The sequence below is a fragment of the Narcine bancroftii genome, chromosome 4, assembly GCF_036971445.1.
Source record: "Narcine bancroftii isolate sNarBan1 chromosome 4, sNarBan1.hap1, whole genome shotgun sequence".
Classification (NCBI taxonomy): domain Eukaryota; kingdom Metazoa; phylum Chordata; class Chondrichthyes; order Torpediniformes; family Narcinidae; genus Narcine; species Narcine bancroftii.
Genome location: NC_091472.1, coordinates 177,012,866 through 177,034,585, shown reverse-complemented (window position 1 = coordinate 177,034,585; position 21,720 = coordinate 177,012,866). Strand labels below are relative to the sequence as shown.

The window sequence follows — 21,720 nt, the reverse complement described above, 5'->3', positions numbered from 1 at the left end:
ATAAAAGGACTGAGCAGTGGGTAGTTGTTATGTGTCTGGAGTTGCTTGGGAGGCTTCTTAAATAACTAAGAGATGCAAGATTCAAATAATAGAAGATATTTTACTTACTGATGTCTTCTACCATCTCAGGAAGCTGTTCACACGCCCACATATATATACACCCCACAGTGGTGCACTACAGTTACTACAGTGAGAAGGCTGTATTCTTACATGGTTACAAAATAGTTCAATTATCCTGACTATATAACATCCCTCCTTCTCAAGATAAAGAAAAATTTGATGTTCTTTATCACTTTATTTCCAGTGCAACTTAACTGAGCTTGTACGCTAGTTTATTTACGCAACTATTTTTAAATAGTTCTTATCGATATCACACTGGCAGCAGTATGTTGCTTCACCATCTTGTGGATTTGGCTGTGACCGTTGGGCTCTGTTGCCGGTACAGGTGCAGGTGATGTAGCTTGTTGTGCTTCACCTGACAAATGCTGTGTTGGTGTTTCAGTATTAGTGGATGTGGACTCTTCACTTGATACCTCACTTGATATTGGTGTTGCAGGCTTTGCTGTTATTAAACCTTTCTCCTTCATCACATCTTGTGTTGGCCAGATGTGAATTCTGTTCCTCCTCAGCTGATTGCCAAGGTCTGTCTCGACAATGTATGATCTTGGTGTCTCAGCTTCTCTGATGCCCTTTGCTGGGGTCCATGTTTTCAACATCGGCTCGTGAATATGCACAAGCTGCCCTCTGAGCAGTTCTGGCAACGTTTGTCCATGTTTGTTGTAATGCTGGCGTCCTCCTTTTTGTGTGTCAGCCAATCTTCTTTCTGGTTTCCTCCTGGTCTTTTGGAGGGTGTATTTTGCATGGCAGAGTGGTTTTGTCTCTCTTGCCATTCAGAAGTTCTGCAGGGGACTTCATGTCAGCCCTTAAAGGTGTTGCTTGTAATGATAGAAGAGCTAGGTCTGGGTCTTTGGTTTTGTGACACTTAACTAGTGTGCGTTTCACAGTTTGCACTTGTCTTTCAATGAACCCATGACCTTTGGGGTAGTATAGGGATGATGTAGTGATAACAAACCCATACTCTGCAGCCAGCTTTCTCTGTAAGAGACTCTTTTGCATTTTGTGATGGGCACTCCCTCATATTAGTTGATTAACTATTCTTTCCTCTATATCCTTAAATCTTCATTTTGCAGCAACCATTTTTAGTCTAGTGGGGAAGTTATCAACAGTCTCATCAGTCTCTTGTATTAAGCCTTGAAATGCATAGTGTTTAAATCTATTAAATCTATGATTAGACCTGGGTTCAAGATGAGAAGCAAACTTTGAAAATATCTGCTCTGGATCATTTTTCTCCACCTCTGTAAGCTCCCAGCTATTAAATAAGTCGAGGCCTTGCTCCCCTGTCCAGAAAAGTATATAACTGACCTTCTCCTTGGCTGTTGCATTTTAAAATAGTTTTTGAATGCTAAATTACACTTTTGCTGAAACTTTTTAAACGAAAACTGATTATTCAAAAGGGACCAATTGAATTTTGGATTCTTTTCTCCAAGACTCTCTCTCCCTCAAGGCTGTACTTTCTCACAACTGAGATCAAGCCATCCTTTATACATCAAATCTGATATTCCCAATGCTCCATAATCTCTTTATCATTTCTCAGCTGCTTAGCTGTGTATAATCTTGTGAGAGCATAAATATCACTTCTCTATTTACATCTTACTAATAGAGATTCTTCCTGTCACAATACATCCTGTCACACCTTTCTATCATATAATATTTTAGTCACACATTTTCTTTCATGCTTTTCTGTCACAATTAAGACAAACTCTTCAAGTAGTTTGCATTGATTTAGCCTTGCTCTGTAGGTCGTTCTCTGAGGCTTGTTAGCTGTATTTCAAAAAATTGGTAAATACAAGTTCTGAAAGAAGATTCTATTTTTAAATGCTAACCCTTTTTCTCCCATTTTATGTCCCAAATGAGATTGCAGAACACATTAACTATTGCTTTCAATATTCTCTGGCGTAAGTTAGATTTTTGCATTTTGAAATTGTGGTCTGATTAGATTCCAGTAATAAAATTACTTATAATAAATAAGGAGAACAAATAAACAGAATTATGAATGAATACAATTGTATCTATAAATGTGGCAATATTTTTATAATCCTACCTAACTTTTTGTTGGAGATTTGAATATGTCTTGATCTGTATCTTAGTGATTTTTAGAATCCAACTTGCATAGAAACATTTTTTTAAATTTGACTACCTCTCTGAGATAAATCTTGATACAACAATGCAAATAATTCCTGATTCCATATCTTTTATAAATTTAAAACACAACTCTAAATAATTGATGACTCCATACTATTTTTCGAATCACTCTTTTTGTATCTAGTTGCTAGTCTACAATTCTTGCTGCTTTTTAATACTAAAGCACTTGAAATATTTTCTATAATATCATGCCATTTGTAATAGCCTTCATCATAGTGAAGACTTTATGCATATACTCTAAGGCAACTGGCATCCATAGGGAATGAGGTGGGGGGCCAGTTTCCTGAATAGGTCAGCTGCATGAAATTGTTCAATAAAATCCCTACTGCATATTACACAACAGTAATCTTTGCATAAACCCTTAAAAATTACTGGACAATGTAACTTTTGAAATAATTGTTTTACATTAGAATTCAATATTTTAATATTCATAATGAGTTTATTGTCATATATAATGTGCAATGTATATGTGCACTGAAATTCTTACTTGTGGCAGCTCAACACGTACTTGCAAAGAAAAACAACTGAGGAACCAGTTGAATTAAAAAAAGACAGACAAACAAAAAAAAATACAGATATATTTAAGGCTAAGTAGTATTTAATGCAAAATACAGCAAAAAATAAATGAAATAAAATATAGAAATAAATCAAATCAAATGTAAATGTAGCAAAAATAAATCACATGGTGTGATAGTACAGATCTATCACCAATGTACATAGAGTATATAGTTACTGTATCTAGACTGTGCTTACAGCGATTGGCTGAGAGCTAAGCCACACCTATTGTCTGGGCCTTAAAGGGTTGTGTCCCTAGCCAGGTCGGATCATTCCGGACTGGTCGGCCACCTGTGAAGAGCTCCTGTCTTTTGCTAATAAAAGCCTTGGTTTGGATCAACAAGTCTTTGGTTCTTTCGACGAGCTCTACACATGGCATGCCAGAACCTCAAAGAGGATGTTGCTGCTTTTCAGCCTATAATTGTACTGTCCGTGTGCATAACAAATGTCTTTTCACATTTGTGTTGCATGTCCCTTGAAATAAAATTTACCGTTGATCTTATTTTCATAAGAAGAAAACAATTTTATGTCAGCTCCACATGGACTTTTACACAAAGCCTAGACTGGATGAAGCTACGAATGAAATGTTTATGTGCAGGCTTGCATGGTTTAAATGTGTACATGGTGGAAAAAAAAATAGGTTAAAATTAATTCTTTCTTTTTGAATTAACTATGCCCATATTTCAAATCTGTTTTTCTTTTGCCATAGAAACCAATTAAAAAGGATGATGTAATCTCAGATGTTTTCATTTACAAAACTGTTATTTTTTTCCACGTTGTTCTCAAATGGTCTTCAATTAAATCTCTTATGACTTCATCCTGATGCAGGTCTTGTAATTGTTGACATCTTTGATTCAACAAGTCAGCGATACTTGAATATGACTTAAACCATCCCTATTTAACAAGCAAAGGCTGCAAAATAAAGATAAATCAATATCAGAATAATATTTGCTTATTTGAGGTCCTTTCTTTACATTAATTAAATAGTTAACACCTATTGTCTTGATTTTTTGTCAAAAGTAATCAATCGCATCTGGTGTCGGCCAGGGGTAGCTTTGATGAAATGTAGATGACAAGTGAGGGATATAGTTGCTTACATCCTGTATTGCACAAATTCTGCCTCTTAAGGCCATTTCAGATAGCCCAGAAGTTGAGATGTAAAAGCGGTGAAACCCCGCCAAAATGCATGATCACCTATCTTTCTGAATGTGCAGAGGCGGTCTCCGAGCCGCATATTCCAATCCCTCTCTGAGAGGGATAATCTCCGCAGTGCAGCCCTCCACCGATCAATCTGAATGTACAGCCATGCTAAGCGTCAGGGGCAGTGGGCATCCCTCGGGGCAGTGGATGCTGGCGGGGCAGTGGTAGGCATCAGCAGGGACTGTCGGGGCAGCGGGAGCTGTCAGTGGGGGTTGGCAGGGACCATCAGGGCAGTCAGGACAGCGGGGGCCGGCAGGGCAGCGGGAGCCGTCAGGGGGCGGCTGATGTGGGCTGTGACAGGCTCACCAGGCCACTTCGGCCTTCAGGGCCGCTCTCTGCGGCTCAAAACGTGGCGGAGAAATGGCAGTCTTCCCTATCCATAATCCCCCACGCAGCTGGAACTGTTCTGGGAAACATAGAGCCATTTCAGTTGCATGGGGGAATTATGGGTAGGGAAGACGGTCATTGCTCTGCCGTGTTTTTATGATGGGTGGTGCTACGGCACCAGTTGCCCCACCTCTGTCAGATCGAGAGGGCACTACGAGATGACTCTGGATATGAATTGGACGCCAGAGCAGCCTTTTAGGGCTGCTGTCTGAAAGGAAAGTTCCCATTTTTCCGTCCGCTCCTTGGGTCTCAAGGCGGAGGCCCGACATAAAATGGCCTTTATTTAAATAAGAAGTCATCAACTTTGCACTTTATAGCTGCATGGTGCTCACTTTTGTGATCCAGACACACAAACCTATGAGGATTTAGTTGAAGGTGTGTCTTGAACTGGACAAAGAAATGCTGGTCCAAAGGTAATAGGTTCATACTCTTGACAAGCACAGTGATTAAGATTTTGAAGATACCAACCAGTATTGTTGGCTTGCCATGCACCCTGGAAGTAAATCAAGTTTATTGACATCTGATTGTACAAATACAACCTCTGGTCCTTGGTGCAAAACACACGCAGACATACAACCAGACATAACTCACATACAGACAAACAATACATATGCAGGACAAGTATTTCAAATAAACAAATAAATATTGCTTCATGAATATGAGAGACTTAAGCCCCTTGCAACCCACTAAATTGGCCATTCAATGTCCCGGAATAGGAATGGGGGTTTGGTTTTTCACACTTGATCACCCCTAACTGGGACACTGAATGCTTTCACACTTGCAAGGATCCATCCCCGGGATTAGGACTGTTCGACCTACTACTGGTGACATTATGACGCATCGACCAATGGTGGACCTACCCTAAATCCTGATTAATGTATTATGATCTTATATTTGAAAAAAATTAACATGCATAATTATAACGTAATAAAGCTTTATGTACAGCACAGTATGAGCCCTTCAGCCCCTGTTGTTGTTGTGCCGACCTATATAAACCTTTATAAGGGACTGTGGGAAAGTGCAAACAATAAACAACATTAGTGGACAATTTTTAAACAGGGTGGGAAAGTTGGTAGTGCTAGAGCATTCAATTTATACATCTTGCTATAGTGCACAACTTATAGTGTAGGACAGTTGACAGCACTATCGTGTACAATTTATAAATACCGTGGGAAAAAGCGATGGCAGACCTGCCTGCCCAGAATTCCATGTGGCAGAGAAAGGACTGTATGGCCAGCTGCATGCATGGAGCTTTCATAGAGGGGTTTCTCTGCCGCACAGCATTCTGGGATGTCAGATCCGCCATTGCTTTTTTTCCCACTGTCTTTATAAATTGTGTGCTATAGTGCTACCAATTTTCCCATGCTGTTTAAAAATTGTCTGCTATTGCTGTTTTTGCTATTTATTTCCACCCCCCACCGCAATTTTCCTATGGCAAAGTTTATACCTTCATTTTAATCTTTTCTTCCTACACTCACGCAAAAACTTGGGTCATTTCAATTCCATAGTGTAATTATACATTTCACACCTGCCTGATTGTAACACTGGCATCTGCAGATGCTAGGATTGTAGTAGGGATCGAGGCTGTCAATCCTCGGCGTGAGATGACATCATCTGATGCCAGCGTTGAGCTGATTTTGCTTTCACACCTGGCACTTTAAAGGCCGATTGGCAGTTAATTCCTGGGATCACTTTCAAGTGTGAAAGGGACTTTAGATGGATCGGGTAAGCAGATCCTTTGGTCGTTCAGGATTCCCACTCCCCGTGGGAAGAAGCTGTTTCTCAGCCTGGTGGTGCTGACTTGGATACTCCTGTATCTCTTCCCCTAAGGGATCAGGTGAAAATGTTGTGCGCAGTGTAGAAGGGGTCCTCAATGATTTTGTGTGTCCTCTTCAGACAATGATACATTATAACTGAATGGATGGGGTGATCCATCCAGCAGGGATTTTCATGTGCACTGAGAGGAATCTTTCCATGAAGAGCCAACAAGTCCTGTTTCAAACAAAGCTCAATCACAATACCATTTTTTTTTGTAATACAATCATATCATTTGCATGAAGGATTGGTTTAGAGATGGTGAGGGTTGTTGGACATTGCTGGGAAATGAGAAAATATAACACATTTGTGACGAAGTAGTGCATTTATTGCAATCTCTATTGATGTTTCAAAATGAGTCTTAATCGGCAATTTATTGTCTTTGGGTTTGATGTAAATATATGTAAAGTGATCTTTTATAAGACCACTTCATTGTTATTTTCTGACAGCTTTTCTTCTCTCTTTTAGGGTAAACTCGTGAAGTACTTCAGCCGTCAGCTTTCCTGTAAACGTAAAGTTTCTCTGCAGGAACGGAATGCTGAGCTCGAGGGATTTCCCCACCTTGTTCATTGGTTTCGGATTGTAAATATTCGGAAGGAAGTGATAGAGGTAACTTTGGCACAAAGTAGTTTAAGCCATCATTTCTGATGAACTGATAATAGAGTTGGAAAGGTGCATTGAGGCAGCAATCGATTGATTTGTTTTAGTAATCTAAATTTCTTTGTTGCTGGAGAGATCTACATTTCAGTGTTCATATTTTTTTCCACATAACTCAAAAAGTGAGGGGTTGTTTAGCACAGATAGATCTGAAGTAAATTGCTAATTCGTGTAAAAAAAAATGCAGTCAATTCAAATTAAGAGTATTTGTGGAGCTCCTTTGAACACCTTACATAAGGTAGAAAACTTGAAGATCACAGCCTTGTTCCTTGTTCTTCACTGACTTCACTTTTAAGTTGTTTACTGACAATAACCACACCAGCAGTACAAGTATAAGATAGCTTTAATAAACTAATATGTACACTATGAGGTCTTGTCTCTCTGCAAGATGAACCTGGAAGGCTAGACTGTAGCTCTGGACTGTTTTATATACAAGGTCACTGGGATGACCTCTGGTGACCTAGTGGTTTAGCTACATATCACCACATTCACCCCCCCTTAAAAAATTGTTATTCCCCCCGCCCCCCCCCCCCCCCATCCTCCATTCCTTGTTTGTAAGTTCATAAGTCCAAAATTTTTCGTGGCTTCCGTTGCCTTCTGGACCTCCTCGGTAGTGGTATAGGGGTGGGGAGTGCGGTCTGCCTTTCACCCTTTTTTGGTGGTGGTGTGGGAGTGGGAAATACTAGATGGCCATGTGGCCGTGTGGGCTGGGGATCCTCTTGTATGGGATTAGGTCCTGCCATCAAGTCTAGGCTGGTGATATTTTATGGGGTGGGCGTACCCAGGCTCCTGATTTCCGGGGTGGGTGGTATAGTCCTCTGGGGTGACTCGATGGACGACTGTTCTAGTGACTGCTGCTGCTCTCCTTGTTGATCCGTAGACATCTGTGTTTCCTCCGCGTTGTTTACACATCCGGCCGGCGCAAGATCCCTGGTGGCTACTGAGTCTTCTCTTCCATCTGGGAATGTGACGAAGGCGTGCTGAGGGTTTGCGTGCCTCAACTCCACTTGATCCACCAGCGGGTCCACTTTGTGGGGTCTGCAGTGCTTCCGGAGGAGAACAGGTCCTGGTGTCATCATCCATTTAGGCCGCATTGTACCCGTTGTGGCTTTTCTTGTGAAAGAAAAGATATGGTCATGTGGGGTCATGTTAGTGGCAGTACACAACAAAGAACATATAGAGTGTAGGGCTTCTGGCAACACTTCTTGCCATCTAGTAATAGGCAGGTCTTTTGCTTTTAAAGTCAAGAGGACCATTTTCCAGATAGTGGCATTTTTCCTTTCGACTTGTCCATTCCTCCCGGGGTTGGTAGCAATCCCTCTCTCGTGCAGGTACTGCTGTACTTCTGCGCTCATGAATGCAGCTCCCCTGTCTGTGTGTATGTAGTTCGGGTACCCAAATATGCTGAAGATGCATTGGAGGCATTTTATAACCGTGGTTGCTGATACATCAGAACACGGGATTGAGAAGGGGAAATGGGAATATTCATCTATTACATTTAGGAAATAGATATTTCTATTATTGGACGGGAGTGGGCCTTTAAAATCGAGGCTGAGGTGCTCAGAAGATTTGGTAGGTTTTATCAGGGTGGCATTGTCTGGCTGGAAAAATTGCAGTTTGCATTCTGCACAGATGGGGCAGCTCTTGTTCACTGATCTCACTTCCTCTACCGAAAATGGAAGGTTTTGGGTTTTAATGAAATGAAACAGTTTAGCGACCCTCCCCCCCGGGTGGTCCAGCTCATTGTGCAAGCTCTGCAACTGGGACGTGTGGTTAAGGATGGCACAAGTGCCTCTGGACAGAGCATCCGGGGGCTTGTTGAGTCTCCCGGGGCGGTATAGAATGTCGTAGTTAAATGTAGACAATTCTATCCACCAGCGCAGGATTTTGTTGTTCTTAATTCTCCCCCTGTTCTGGTTATCGAAAATAAAACCCACAGACCGTTGGTCTGTGACGAGGGTGAAGTGTTTGCACACCAGATAATGTTGCCAGTGCCTTACTGCTTCCACAATGGCTAGGGCCTCCTTCTTTACTGCTGAGTGTCTTACCTCTGACCCCTGTAGGGTTCGTGAGAAAAAGGCCACCAGTCTTGGTTTAGGGTGGCTGCCAGAGTCACATCGGATGCATCCGTTTCTACTTGAAATGGGATCGACTCATCTATGGACCGCATGGTAGCTTTAGTGATATGGTCCCTAATATCCCTGAATGCTCTGGTGGCTGCTGGGCACAGTGGGAAAACTGAGGCTTTTATAAGTGGGTGGGCCCTGTCGGCATGGTTGGGGACCCATTGGGTGTAGTAAGCGAATATTCCCAAACACCTTTTTAGTACTTTCAGCGTGTGTGGCACTGGGAGGTCTAGGAGAGGGTGCATACGGCTGGGTCTGGGCTGATTTCCCTGTTCTGCACTACGTAGCCCAGGATTGGCAACTTCCTGGTGCTAAAGACGCATTTATCTTTGTTATATGTTAGGTTCCTTTCCTCGGCTGCCTGGAAGAAGCGCTTTAAATTCGTGTCATGATCCTCCTGAGTGTGGCCACAGGTTGTCATGTTGTCTAAGTAGGGGAACACTGCTTTTAGTTGGATCTCATCTACTATTCGGTCCATTTCTTTTTCAAACAGGGACACTCCATTGGTGATACCAAAGGGGAGTCGCAGAAGTTGATACAGCCTGTCGTCTGCCTCAAATGCCGTGTAAATGTGATCGCTGTTTCTAATGGGCAGTTGATGGTATGCTGCCTTCAGGTCTATGGTGGAGAACACCTTACACTGCGCAATGTTGTTGACCATGTCTGCTATGCGTGGCAGGGGTAGGGATCTAGTTGTGTAAATTTGTTGATTGTTTGGCTGTAATCCACTACCATGCGCAGTTTTTCTCCTGACTTTACTACAACCACTTGGGCTCTCCAGGGGCTGGTGCTCTGCTCTATGATGCCCTTCTGTAGTAGCCTGCGGACCTCTGTCCTAAAGAAGGCTCTATCCCTCGGACTGTACCTCCTGCTCTTTGTGGCTATTGGTGTGCATTCTGGGGTCAGGTGTGTGAACAGTGGAGGGGGTTCTATTTTCAGGACAGACAGGCTGCAGTGCTGTGAGGGTTCACAGTTTTAAATTTGTAATCAAGCATTCATATATGATAAAAGTTTACATTCCAGATTTTATTGAAGGTTATTTGCATACATTTTGGTTTGACCATGTAGAAATTACAGCACTATTTATATATAGTTCCCTCATTTCAGGGCACCATATTGTTTGGGACATTTAGCTTCACAAGTATTTAGGTATGTTTAATTGCTTCTTTAGAGAGCTCGGCTTGCTTCTTGTTTCTTCGTAAGGCGTAGTGGAGGGGTGAGGCCCGTTGTGCACTATTGTAATGCTTTCTAACTGGCACTGAAAAACTAACCCCAATAGTACCGGGGCACAGAGGTGAGGGAGTACTAGTAATTTGAACCCTTCGTATTTTGTGCCCTGGATTTCTAGAGTAACTCTGCAAAACTGTTTTACCTCAGCCGCAAGGCTGCTGGCTGCTAATGTTACAATGGGGGGGGGGGGGTGGGGGGAGGATGGAGGAAATAAATAGCAATAGCGGACAATTTTTAAACAGTGTGGGAAAATCGGTAGCGCTTTAGTGCACAATTTATAAAGACAGTGGGGAAAAAGCAATGACAGATCGGACTTCCAAGAATGCCGTGTGGCAGAGAAATCCCTCCAAGAGTGCTCCGTGCATGCAGCCGGGCATACAGTCCTTTCTCTACCGCATGGAATTTTGGGAGAGCAGGGGTGTCATCGCTTTTTCCCTTGGTATTTATAAATTGTACATGATAGTGCTACCAACTTTCCCACCTACATAAATTGAACACTATAGACCTACCAACTTTCCCACACTGTTTAAAAATTGTCCGCTACTGCTACTTATTGCTAGCACTTTCCCACGGACCCTTATAAAGGTTTATATAGGTCGGAACAAGAACAACAGGCTGAAGGGCTCATACTGGGCTGTACATAAAGCTTAATTATGTTATAATTAGGCATGAATAATTTTGTTCAAATATAAGACCATAATACATTGATCAGGTTTTTGGGGAGGTCTACCATCGCTCGATGCATCATGACATCACCAGTAGAAGGTAGAACAGTCCTAACCCCGGAAATGGCTCCTTGCAAGTGTGCAGTGTCCCAGTTAGGAGTGGTCAAGTGTGAAAAGCCAAACGCCCATTCTTATCCCGGGATGCTGAACAGCCAATTTAGTGGGACGCAAGTGTGAAAGGGGCTTATAATAGAAACAAAATTAAACTTTTTAGGAACATAATAAATTTATGCTTGGAGTCAGCGGAAGTAGATGAGGAACAAAATGTGGACTCTGCATTGATAAGAGAAGGACGTGGAGAGCATTGTGGAGAATGCTATTGTGTGAGGACATTGAGATCAAGTAAAAGGTAGCCATGGGCCTTTTGAGGAGCAATAAGGTGGCAAGTCCTTGGGGCCTGATGGGATTATTCAGGTTATTGAAAGAGAAAAGGGAGGAGATTTCTCAGGCTGTGACCAAGAATTTTGTGTTTGTACTAGCAAAAGATATGAGATCCCGGAGGACTGGACAGTAGCCCATGTTGCTCCTTTGTTCAAGAAGATTAAAGGACTTGACACTGTGCGGGAATGGTTAGGTGAATTAGAATGGTTAGGAACTGTGAGTTTTAGCTTGGACACACAGACAAGTACAGGTGCTCAGTGAGGCAATCACCCAATCTGTGTTTTGTCTCAGCAATGCAGAGGAGCCCACATCAAGTGCACTGTAAATACCGTGTACAGACTTTTTGCACTACCAATAAGTAGTAATTCTGCCTCGCCCAGCAGAAAAAAGAACTTCAGGGTTGTATGTGATGCCAGGAAATAGTTGCAATAGAGATATCTCAACAACAATACACTGGATTGATTCTTTTGATGATGGTAACTAACTGTCCAATGGAGAGAAATTAGGCTGACTCTCCCCACCTAGAGTTTTGAAGAGTGGGAGGACTCATTCAGGGCTTCATAGGTAGATGCAGGATGGCATTTTCCGCTAGAAACTGGAGAAACACAGCAGGCAATAAATCAGAAATTTGATCTGAAGATTGAATAATGTGCATGTAAAACATTGCCTCAAATGGAAGGTCTGTTTTCAGATGTGAATATCCCTTTACTGTAATTGATTAAGCCCCGACTTGCATCTCCTCAATTTCTTTCGGTCTTACCTTGTATCCCTCCAGACAAAGTCCCTTTCTATCCCATCAGTCTTTGATCAGGCAAGTTATCCTTCAATACTTCCGCAAACTTCAGTGCGATCATATCACGAACTGCATCTTTCCCTTCCCACTCCAATCTTCTTTTTGCAGAGATAAGACCTTCTAAGACTTCCTGGTCCATTCTTTCCTCCTCACCCACCTTTCCACAATTGCAGGAAGTGTAAAACTTGTCCCTACGTCTCCCCCCTCCCCCGCCTCCCTTGAGTTTCTCACCACCAAGCCGTACCTCGCAACAACCATTTCTCTGACTATGAGCAAAACTTCATATTTGCCAGTTACACAACTGGGTGGCACGGTTAACATTGTGATGAGCGCAATGTTGTTACAGTGCAAGCGACCCAGGTTAGAATCTGGCACTCTCTCTATGGAGTTGGTACGTTCTCCCCGTGTCTGTGTGGGTTTCCTCCAGGTGACCCGGTTTCCTCCCTCCTTCAAAAAAAGTACAGGGGTTGAAGGCTCATTTGTGTGTAATAGTCGATACCATGTAAAAGTCGACTCCCCCTATTTTTGGCCCTGGCTTACTGCCCACCAAAACTCCCGATGCCCAACTGCGGACTCTTACTTAGGCCTAGGCCACCCAAGCTCCCAATCTACAGACTCTCCCCTAGGCCCAGGCTGCCCTCCATCCAAGCTCCCGACACCTTGACCGCGGACTCTTGCCTAAGCCCCAGCCACCTGGCCATCTGTACTCCCGACACCCCGACTCCAGATCCTTGCCTTGGCCGCCCACTCACCTGGGTACCACTGCCCTGAACGCGGACTTGCCACCCATCCAACCATCTGTGGTCTTGACGCCCTGAACGTAGATTTACCACCTGCCCCCGGCCAGCTGCCCACCCATTGGAACTCCCAACACCTCAATTCACTCAGGTAATTACTGGAGTCAAAGAATAATATGTGTAATAGTTGAGCCCCTAAATTCTACTCTAAAAATAGGTCCTCGTAATTTGACTATTACAAGGGTATTGGGTAGTATAGGTTTAAGTGGCTGGAATTGGTTTCTACCATGGTGTAAATAAATAAAATATAAAATAAACCAGTTGGAATACGCTGCTGTTTGGTTTCATGACCTTGTCTCATTCCATCTTTCTAACTGCCTCAGCCTTGCTCTTCCAATCTCAACCATTTGTACACACATGGCTTTAATTGTTCCACACCTTGTTTGCATGCCTCCAGCTATATGGGCCTCAAAATCTCTAGGATTCCCTGCGTTCATTCCTTTATCTCTTTCTTCTGTGCGAATGAGACAAAGTGACAAAGTTTGCTTGAAAATGTTATTTTTTGCGACTTCTCAAGGTATTAAAATCACTATGTATAATTGTATATTTTTTTATTGTATAATGTGTTTTATAAGTTTTTTTCTTTAAATTCCACTGCTGTTTATCTGTCAACTGTATGAAACTTACCAAGTTTACTTTGCTGATCTCTCAATTTTTAACAGAGACCAATTTCCAAATTCCAATCTTCTGCCAAATGACGATGTATTTTGAGATATTTTAGTAAACTTGAGGGGCCATACTCATGGAGTGGCACTATATGAGTTGTCCTTGTTGAACTGAACTGGTTTAGTGTCAGGGATTGTTGTAATGTGTATGTTCAGATGTATATTTTGGTAGAGAGGCATCAATTTTGTTTGTCCAGGCCTGTTGCAATATTCTATTCTCTCACCATGGTGGCAGTCAAGTGCTATTGTCTGGTCTGGCTGTTTCTTGAATAAACTAATCTCTCAAAAGGGACATTGCATTATGATTGGGGATTCATTTTCTTTATCTGTTCATTGTACATTAAAGTCCCTGGTATCCTGCACCGATAGGGATTGGTAGATGTCAAGTAAGTATATTTTCTAGTTGCTTGGGGCTTATTAGTTAGGTACTGTAATAATACAAAAGTAAAACATGAACATGCAGACACCATGGTTGAAGTAAAAACACAAAGCTTGAGAAACTCAGTAGATGAAACTATCCATTATAGAGCAAAGATAAAAATACATAACTGATGTTTTGAGCTTGAGTCCTTCGTCAAGATATGGAAAAATGTTGGCAGGCGTCCAAATAAAAGGGTAAGGAGGGAAGCGTGGACACAAAGGCAGAAAGTAATAAGTGGAGAATGGAGGGAGGGCACAGTATGAAACAAGGGGAGGAATGATGGCTAGATGAATAGAGAGAGAAGGGAGTGGAGAGCTGACGGGGAAGGGAAAGGGGAGTAGGTTAGCAGAAACTGGAAAAGTCTACGTTAATGGCATCTGAATGGAGAGTGCCCAGATGGAAAATCAGGTGTTATACCTCCAATTTATGGGTGGTCTTGGTGGGAGGCCATGAACAGACATGTCAATATGGGAGTATGACATAGAACTGAAATGGTTGGCCACTGGGAGGTCCCTATCACTAGTGTGGACAGTATGAAGGTGCCTAACTAATACACCTGCATTAAGAACAAATAGTTTAAAAGACAAAAATACTGCACTGTACTTGTGCTGAACGAACTTGTATATAAGTGCTAAAGAATTTTACTTTATTTTCAGTCACATTCTTTGAAAATATTTAACTGTCACTGCATCTGCAGGTTCCTCCCCCTCCATGAGCTGCCCAAAAGATGAACAATAACATTATAGATCATTAACACCACCCCCCCCATCCCATCCTCCAAGTTTACAGATAAAGCCTCTGACTGGGGCGACTCTTATTAAACAGGGATAAGGAGACGCTTTAATAGAGTCACCCCAACGGCGAGTGGCATGTACCAGCTCTCCATCTGTTTCACAGAATTTAATTCAAACAGCTGCTACGAGCAAAGCACGACCAAAGCAATCCACTAGCAGAATATTTACTCCCCCATCTTCATCAAAGGTTTGTGTTACTTCAGAGATCATTTACTTTTACAATTTTAAACTTGTGTTTTTTTTAACCTATGATTCCATTCCAATCTATTTATTTATCTCCTCCTCCTGCTGGTAGCTTGAATTCAAGATACCAATGGTTTTACTGTAGTTACCCTGTTCTTGTATGCCACGTCTCTGAAACAAATCTGCACTTCTAACCATTTAGTAGATGAAAGAGAAATTGAGGTAGCTGAAGGTGCCTGATCCTGGGGCACTGAGAAACACCTCCAGCAATATTCTGAAATGAATATAATGATTAATCTCTAATAATCACATTAATTTTCTTTTGATTCTGACCATTGGAACATGGGATTGTTGTAAGGTGTATGTTCAGATATATATTTTGGTATTCTTGTTTTCTCCAAGAAGCCCATTGATTTCATTTTATTTGGTCTCCTTCCTGCCATGCTTGGTGAAAATTCTGCCTGGAGGTTAGTTTCAAGTTTGTTACTCTCATTTGATTGTACATATACAACTTGATGAAATGGCATCTCTCCAGATGATGGTGCATGCACAAAAACACACAATACACAGTACATAAAGATCACATAAATAATTAAGCTAAATATACATAAATATTTGGGGTGGTTGTCCCAGTTACCGGATACTGTTTATCAATCTCACAGACTGTAGGTTTGATCCCCAGCCTGGCTGTCCTGATTTTTATGTCCAGCACTTCCTTTTTGATGGGAACAGTGTGCTGGATAGAAGGGGTCTTCGATAATTCCTTGAGCCCTTTTCAGACAGCGTTTGCAGTAAATGTTGTCTATAGAGGAAAGGGAGGCTCCAATGATCCTCTCAGCTGTTTTAATGATCCTCTGTATAGACTTCTGATCTGAGGCTTTGTAGTTACCATACCAGACAGGACACTATCAATTGTGCCCTTGTAAAAGGCGCTCAAGATGAGGAAGTGTAGGTGTTGCTATTGCCTTCCTGACTATTGAAGAGGTGTTGTAAATCCAGAATAGATTGTCTCTTATAACCATATAACCATTTACGGAGCAGAAACAGGCCATGTTGGCCTTTCGAGTCTGCACCAGTTCACTGATTTTGTGCGCCCTCTTCAGGCATTGGTCCTGGTAAATCTTCATTCAATAATGATGGGCAAATTCAATGTAGGTGGAATCTTATTGAAATTGAAAGCAAGATTGTTGTCCTGGCACCACACAACCAGATTCTTGATCTCCATCCTGCTTTCTGACTCATGGTCATTAACTTGGATCTCCGAAAATCTTATCGACTAAAGCTTACCTTTATAAACATTAAGCAGTCTCAGCGGATTGCAGCTACTTAGCCTGTAGATCTTATTTTCAACTCAGCTCCAGAATTCAGCACTTTGCTCCATGTTTGGATCAAGGCTATGATGAAACCAGGAGCCTAGTAGTACTGTTGAAAATGAATACCAGTGAGCACATTACAACATTCTTCCATCTCTTAGCTAATGACTGAGATTGGACCAATGGAGTAATAATACAATGTAGAGGAGTGTTCATCATACCTATGCTGGGTATTACAGTCTTTCAGGGTGACAATGTTCTTGAACTCTCCTTCTCTTGTTTGGTATTTAATTATCCATCATCATTTACTATTAGATGTGGCAATGTTTTTTTAATTTTTTTTATTTTTCACACTATGAACCATACTGACTAAAATACACACAAACATTTCCCTCTTGAATATACACAGTGTCATTTTCTCCCCTTTTCCCTCCTCCCTTCGCTCCCTCCTTCACCCCCCTCCCCACCCACTAAACATTCAACATATCCGTTACATTGAACCCATTAAACAATGTCATCACACAATGAAAATAAACAAGAAATTTGTGTCTTCTACTTTTATATACTGGGTCAGTTCATTTCATCTTCTCCTTCTGTCATTTTAGGCAGTAAGATTTCTCTGTTGTGTTCCATGTACGGTTCCCAAATTTGTTTGAATACTGTGATGTTATTTTTTTTAATTATATGTTATTTTTTCCAATGGAATACATTTATTCATTTCTATATACCATTGCTGTATTCTCAGGCTATCTTCTAATTTCCAGGTTGACATAATATATTTTTTTGCCACAGCTAAGGCTATCATAATAAATCTTTTTTGTTCTCCATCCAAATTGAGTCCAAGTTCTTTACTTATTATATTACTTAGAAGAAAGATCTCTGGATTTTTTGGTATGTTGCTTTTTGTGATTTTATTTCATACCTGGTTTAGATCTTCCCAAAATTTTTCAACTTTCTCACATGCCCAAATTGCATACACTGTTGTTCCCGTTTCCTTCTTACAACGAAAACATCTGTCTGATACCGTTGGGTCCCATTTATTTAACTTTTGGGGCGTGGTGTATTGCCTGTGTAACCAATTATATTGTATCATGTGTAACCTCATGTTTATTGTATTTCTCATAGTTCCAGAGCATAACTTTTCCATGTTTCATTCTTTATCTTTATGTTGAGATCTTGTTCCCATTTTTGTTTGGGTTTACAGCTTGTTTCCTCATTCTCTTTCTCTTGCAGTTTGATGTACATGTTTGTTATAAATCTTTTAATTATCATTGTGTCTGTAATCACATATTCAAAATTGCTTCCTTCTGGTAACCTCAGTCTACTTCCCAATTTGTCCTTCAAGTAGGTCTTCAGTTGGTTGCTAATTCTTTTTCTGCACTTGCTATTTCCCTTTCCAGCTGTTCCATTTCCCGATTGTAGTTCTTCTTCATCTTAGTTACATAACTTATTATTTGCCCTCTGATAAATGCTTTCATTGCATCCCATAGTATAAATTTATCTTTCACTGATTCCGTATTTATTTCAAAGTACATTTTCATTTGTCGCTCAATGAATTCTCTAAAATCCTATCTTTTAAGTAGTACGGAGTTGAATCTCCATCTATATGTTCTCAGTGGGATGTCCTCAAGCTCTATTGCTAATAACAGGGGTGAGTGATTGAAGAAATTTAATCTGATCCATTGGAAGGAAACAAGAAAGTCTGCAAACACAGTGATTGTAGTTAATACTCAAAAGCAGTGGAGAAACTCAGCTGTCCCGAATTGTTGGTTATGTTTCTTTGCATCCCATGGACACTGTGAGACCTGCTGACCTGCTTAGTTTCTCCATTGCTTTTGAGTATTAACTGATCCATTGAATGTAGGTTATTTTGCTTAGCCTATTGCGTGCTGTTATCTTGGTTAGTCCTCTGCTGCAGCTTGGCTGGATTGGATCTCATCACTAGCTATCCCTGCTGCTTCTTCTGGCATCTCCTTTCCTCATTGAATCAAGGTTGATCCCATGGTTTGATTGTAATGGCTGACTGAGGTTGTAAATGAAGTGGAATTGTTATTGGTGATGGGCTTGTGAACACTCAGCTTAGAGATGCCAGATCTCTGTTGGGTTGCTTACCACCTGCCATAGACCCAGTGTGATCCTAATAAGCCATGTTTGGTAAAGGCTATTGAAAACCCTCTTAAACCCAAAGAATATTTGTTGCCCCTGCTCTTTTTTTTTACTAGTTCTTCCACTGGATCACCATTGTTGCATGGGATGAATCAAGGGATTGTAACGGGGAATTCTGACACGTCTGTAAGATGTGATTGTGTGAACATCGCTATCACACTGCTGCTTGACCAGTCTGGGGAACACCCTCCAAAACTAGGTACTAGTCACTAGACATTTGAGAAAATTGCTTTGTGCTGGGAGTTGTTTTGACAAATCCAGATTCAATAACTTAGTATCTACTTTTTCTTTGCTTAACATCTGTGACAGATTATCTTGTGTTTGTATTGTATATAGATATGTTTTTTGGAGATAATTTGGGCAGGTTTTTTTTAGTGCAGGTCACATACAAACACTTCAAAACAGATCTCATTTAAAATACTGGAGCTCTGCTAAAGCTAATCAGGATGGCTCCTGGGGGCCTTTGCAAAAACTTTGTGGAGTGCTCAAGTTGTTTTGAAAAGCAACAGATGAAAGAGATCAGAGGAGTAGGTTCGGAGCCGTGGGCTGTCTGGAGTGCAGCTTGCTGTTCTAAGAGGGTCATGCGGCAAGCAGATAGAGTTGAACAGGCTTTTTCTCTGTGAGAGAGAGAATTCAGTTTTGCAGTTTTACAGTCAACAGCAACAGCTGGGACTAGAACATGACAAGCTGGAGAGCTGTGGAAAATTCCCCATTTTGAAGATGGGTTGTGAGTTCTTAGTTCAGCCTGATCAAAGCCCTGGTGGTCCATACAAGTGGAGAGGACTGGCTGCCTAATGTTTCACTTGAAATAAAGGAAACAAAAAGGAACTCTGTGTTGACCTGAAAGAAAGAGACTATCATATGGAAAACCCTGATGGGGCAAGTTTCTTTGGCAAGACACTAATGTGGCTGATTAAAAAGGATCAGTTTGTGTCCAGGAACAACAAATCTCTCTCTGAAAACTGACAAAAACCTTCCTGAGTGGTAACCATTTAACTTTCAAGCACCAAAGCCTGGTGAACTTCATAAATGTTAAATTCTGTGCACAGTATAAGTATTGCCTGCAACCAGTGAACTTGGAGGAATGAGAAGTGAGATTGGACTGTGAATTAAGAACTTTTTAAAATTGACACACGCATTACAAACACGTGCACTTAGAACTAGAAGGGGATTAAGTTAGATTAGTTACGTTAATAGTAATAAGTTAGAGTTTGATCCTGTTTCATGTTTAAAGATAATTAAAAGCAACTTTTGTTTAAGTAACCCTTTGAATTGGTGAATATCTATTGTTGCTGTGTTTTGGAGTCCTCTGGGCTTATAACAACATCATAATTGTGATACATTTGAATGGCTCGATAATCCATTTCAGCCGACAGTTAAGAGCATATTTCTGGAGTATTTAAGAAAGTGAAACAAATAGCTTTTATTAACAAACTTGTAGCATTGTGCTCACCACCTGGAAGACCAGATTAAAAATATATATCCCTGATTATTTCACTGAATTTAAATTTTACAGCTGTAATGGCAGAAATAGAATTTGGATTGGAAGAGGGGAAAAGGGGTAGGGTAAAAGAAGAAGAAAGGAGTATGAGATAGAGGGAGGTGGGGGGGAGGGAGTGGGGAGAGGAAGGGATATATGGGAGAAAAGGAGGAAGGAGAGAAGATAGTGAGCAGATTGGGGAGAGTTGGATAAAGGAATGAGAGAGAGAGGAGGGTGAATCATCTTGCCAGAAGTTCTGTATTGAATCACATTTTTAAATAGGATTTATCCATCCTGTTTTTAAAAAAAATTGTCAATTGGTGTGCCTAAAATAGTTGTGCCTAAATTAGCCACAATGTCTTCTTGTCTTCTACATCACAATGAATACATTATGGCAGATGTAAGTTATGGACATATGCCATCCACGTTGAAATAGGTTGAAAAACGAGACCACACCTCAGGTTTCAGCCAGAGAAGAGCAAATGCATTTATTGACGTGCAGTCAGGCTTGATATAGACAAACAACAGGTGACCTGCCGTCATGACATCTAATGTACATACTACTTCATGACATTCATGTTCAGTAGGCCAGTGCTTTTCCATAGACCTACGGGTGCTGCTGAGTCACTCTGCCTCGTGGACGTAGGGGCTAGTTGCCAGTAGATAGGAGCCTGTTGTGTCTAACTATCATGAGTTTGGAGCTATTAGTGCTGATTCTGCCGACTTCCTACACCCCACCCCCCCCCACCCCCACCCCCCAGCGTACCGCTACAACACGTCAAAAACTTTTGGATGTTCTGGGTTGTAAAAGAGCACTAAATAATTGCAAGTTTGCCTTCATTCCTTTCTTCTGTAAGGTAGAGACTTTTCTTTTCATGTTGCCAGCCCATGTGATGTTCAGCGTTGATGTAAGGATGAAGGGAATGGAGGATCACAGTAATAGCTTTAGATATGGAGGAATGAAAGCAAATGAAAGAAGCATAAATTTTGGCAGGTTTTGGTTAGACCAAATGTCCCATTTCCCTGCTGGAAATTGTGAATAACCTTCATCATTAACAGGGAAGAAGCTATTGACCCTTCAATTTCATTTTTAGTTTGTTGGCTTAATACTTTTGTGCTTCATCGAAACAAATGATAAACTCATTGCTGACAAGCTCAGGAAAATTGCTCTGGGTCTGATTTATTTGTGACATGCTTTTACACGGAGATGTCTGTGACATCAAATGGCATACAACATGTGCTTGACCACGTGAAGTTTATTTGTGCTTGTGTGGACTATTAATGGCATGTACCTCTCAAAGAGAAACAGGCCTTTACAGGACGTGCTTAGTTTGCTTCCTCAAGACATTTTGAAGATTATCCAGACACAGGAATCAATGCAGTCTTCCACATGAGAACTCCTGTAGGTAGCTCCACATTAAGATACTTTATTGTCCTTTGGTTCCAACCCCTTATTTGGACTTTGGATGTCGAATGGGCCCCACCTCTGGATTCAGGACCAATCAATTTCTCTCCCTTGCCTCAACAAGGTCTATTGTAATGCCTTCACCCCAACCCCATGACCTGATACTAGTTGTCCCTAATGTTCTCTTTTCCCCTCACTCCTAAAATGAAGCAATATTGGAACCTTTCCACCCTTTCACCCACAGACTGCATTCTCCACTTTGGTTCCAATCAGCAGTCTGCTTCAGTGGAAACACTTCAAATGTACATTTTGTATGGAAGATCTATTGCAGTCAATACCTTGAGCACCTTGGGTATATAATATTG

The 21,720-nt window shown here is 41.3% G+C and overlaps 1 protein-coding gene across 1 annotated transcript in view; it reads left to right on the top strand.

Annotated features, from left to right (window-relative positions):
* The window catches only part of ksr2 (kinase suppressor of ras 2), a 402,678-nt gene that overhangs the window by 90,607 nt on the left and 290,351 nt on the right, over positions 1 to 21,720 (top strand). The window contains exon 2 of the mRNA XM_069933137.1: positions 6,688 to 6,828. Within this exon, the coding sequence (XP_069789238.1) occupies positions 6,688 to 6,828 (141 nt within the window). The remainder of the gene's footprint in view (positions 1 to 6,687; positions 6,829 to 21,720) is intronic.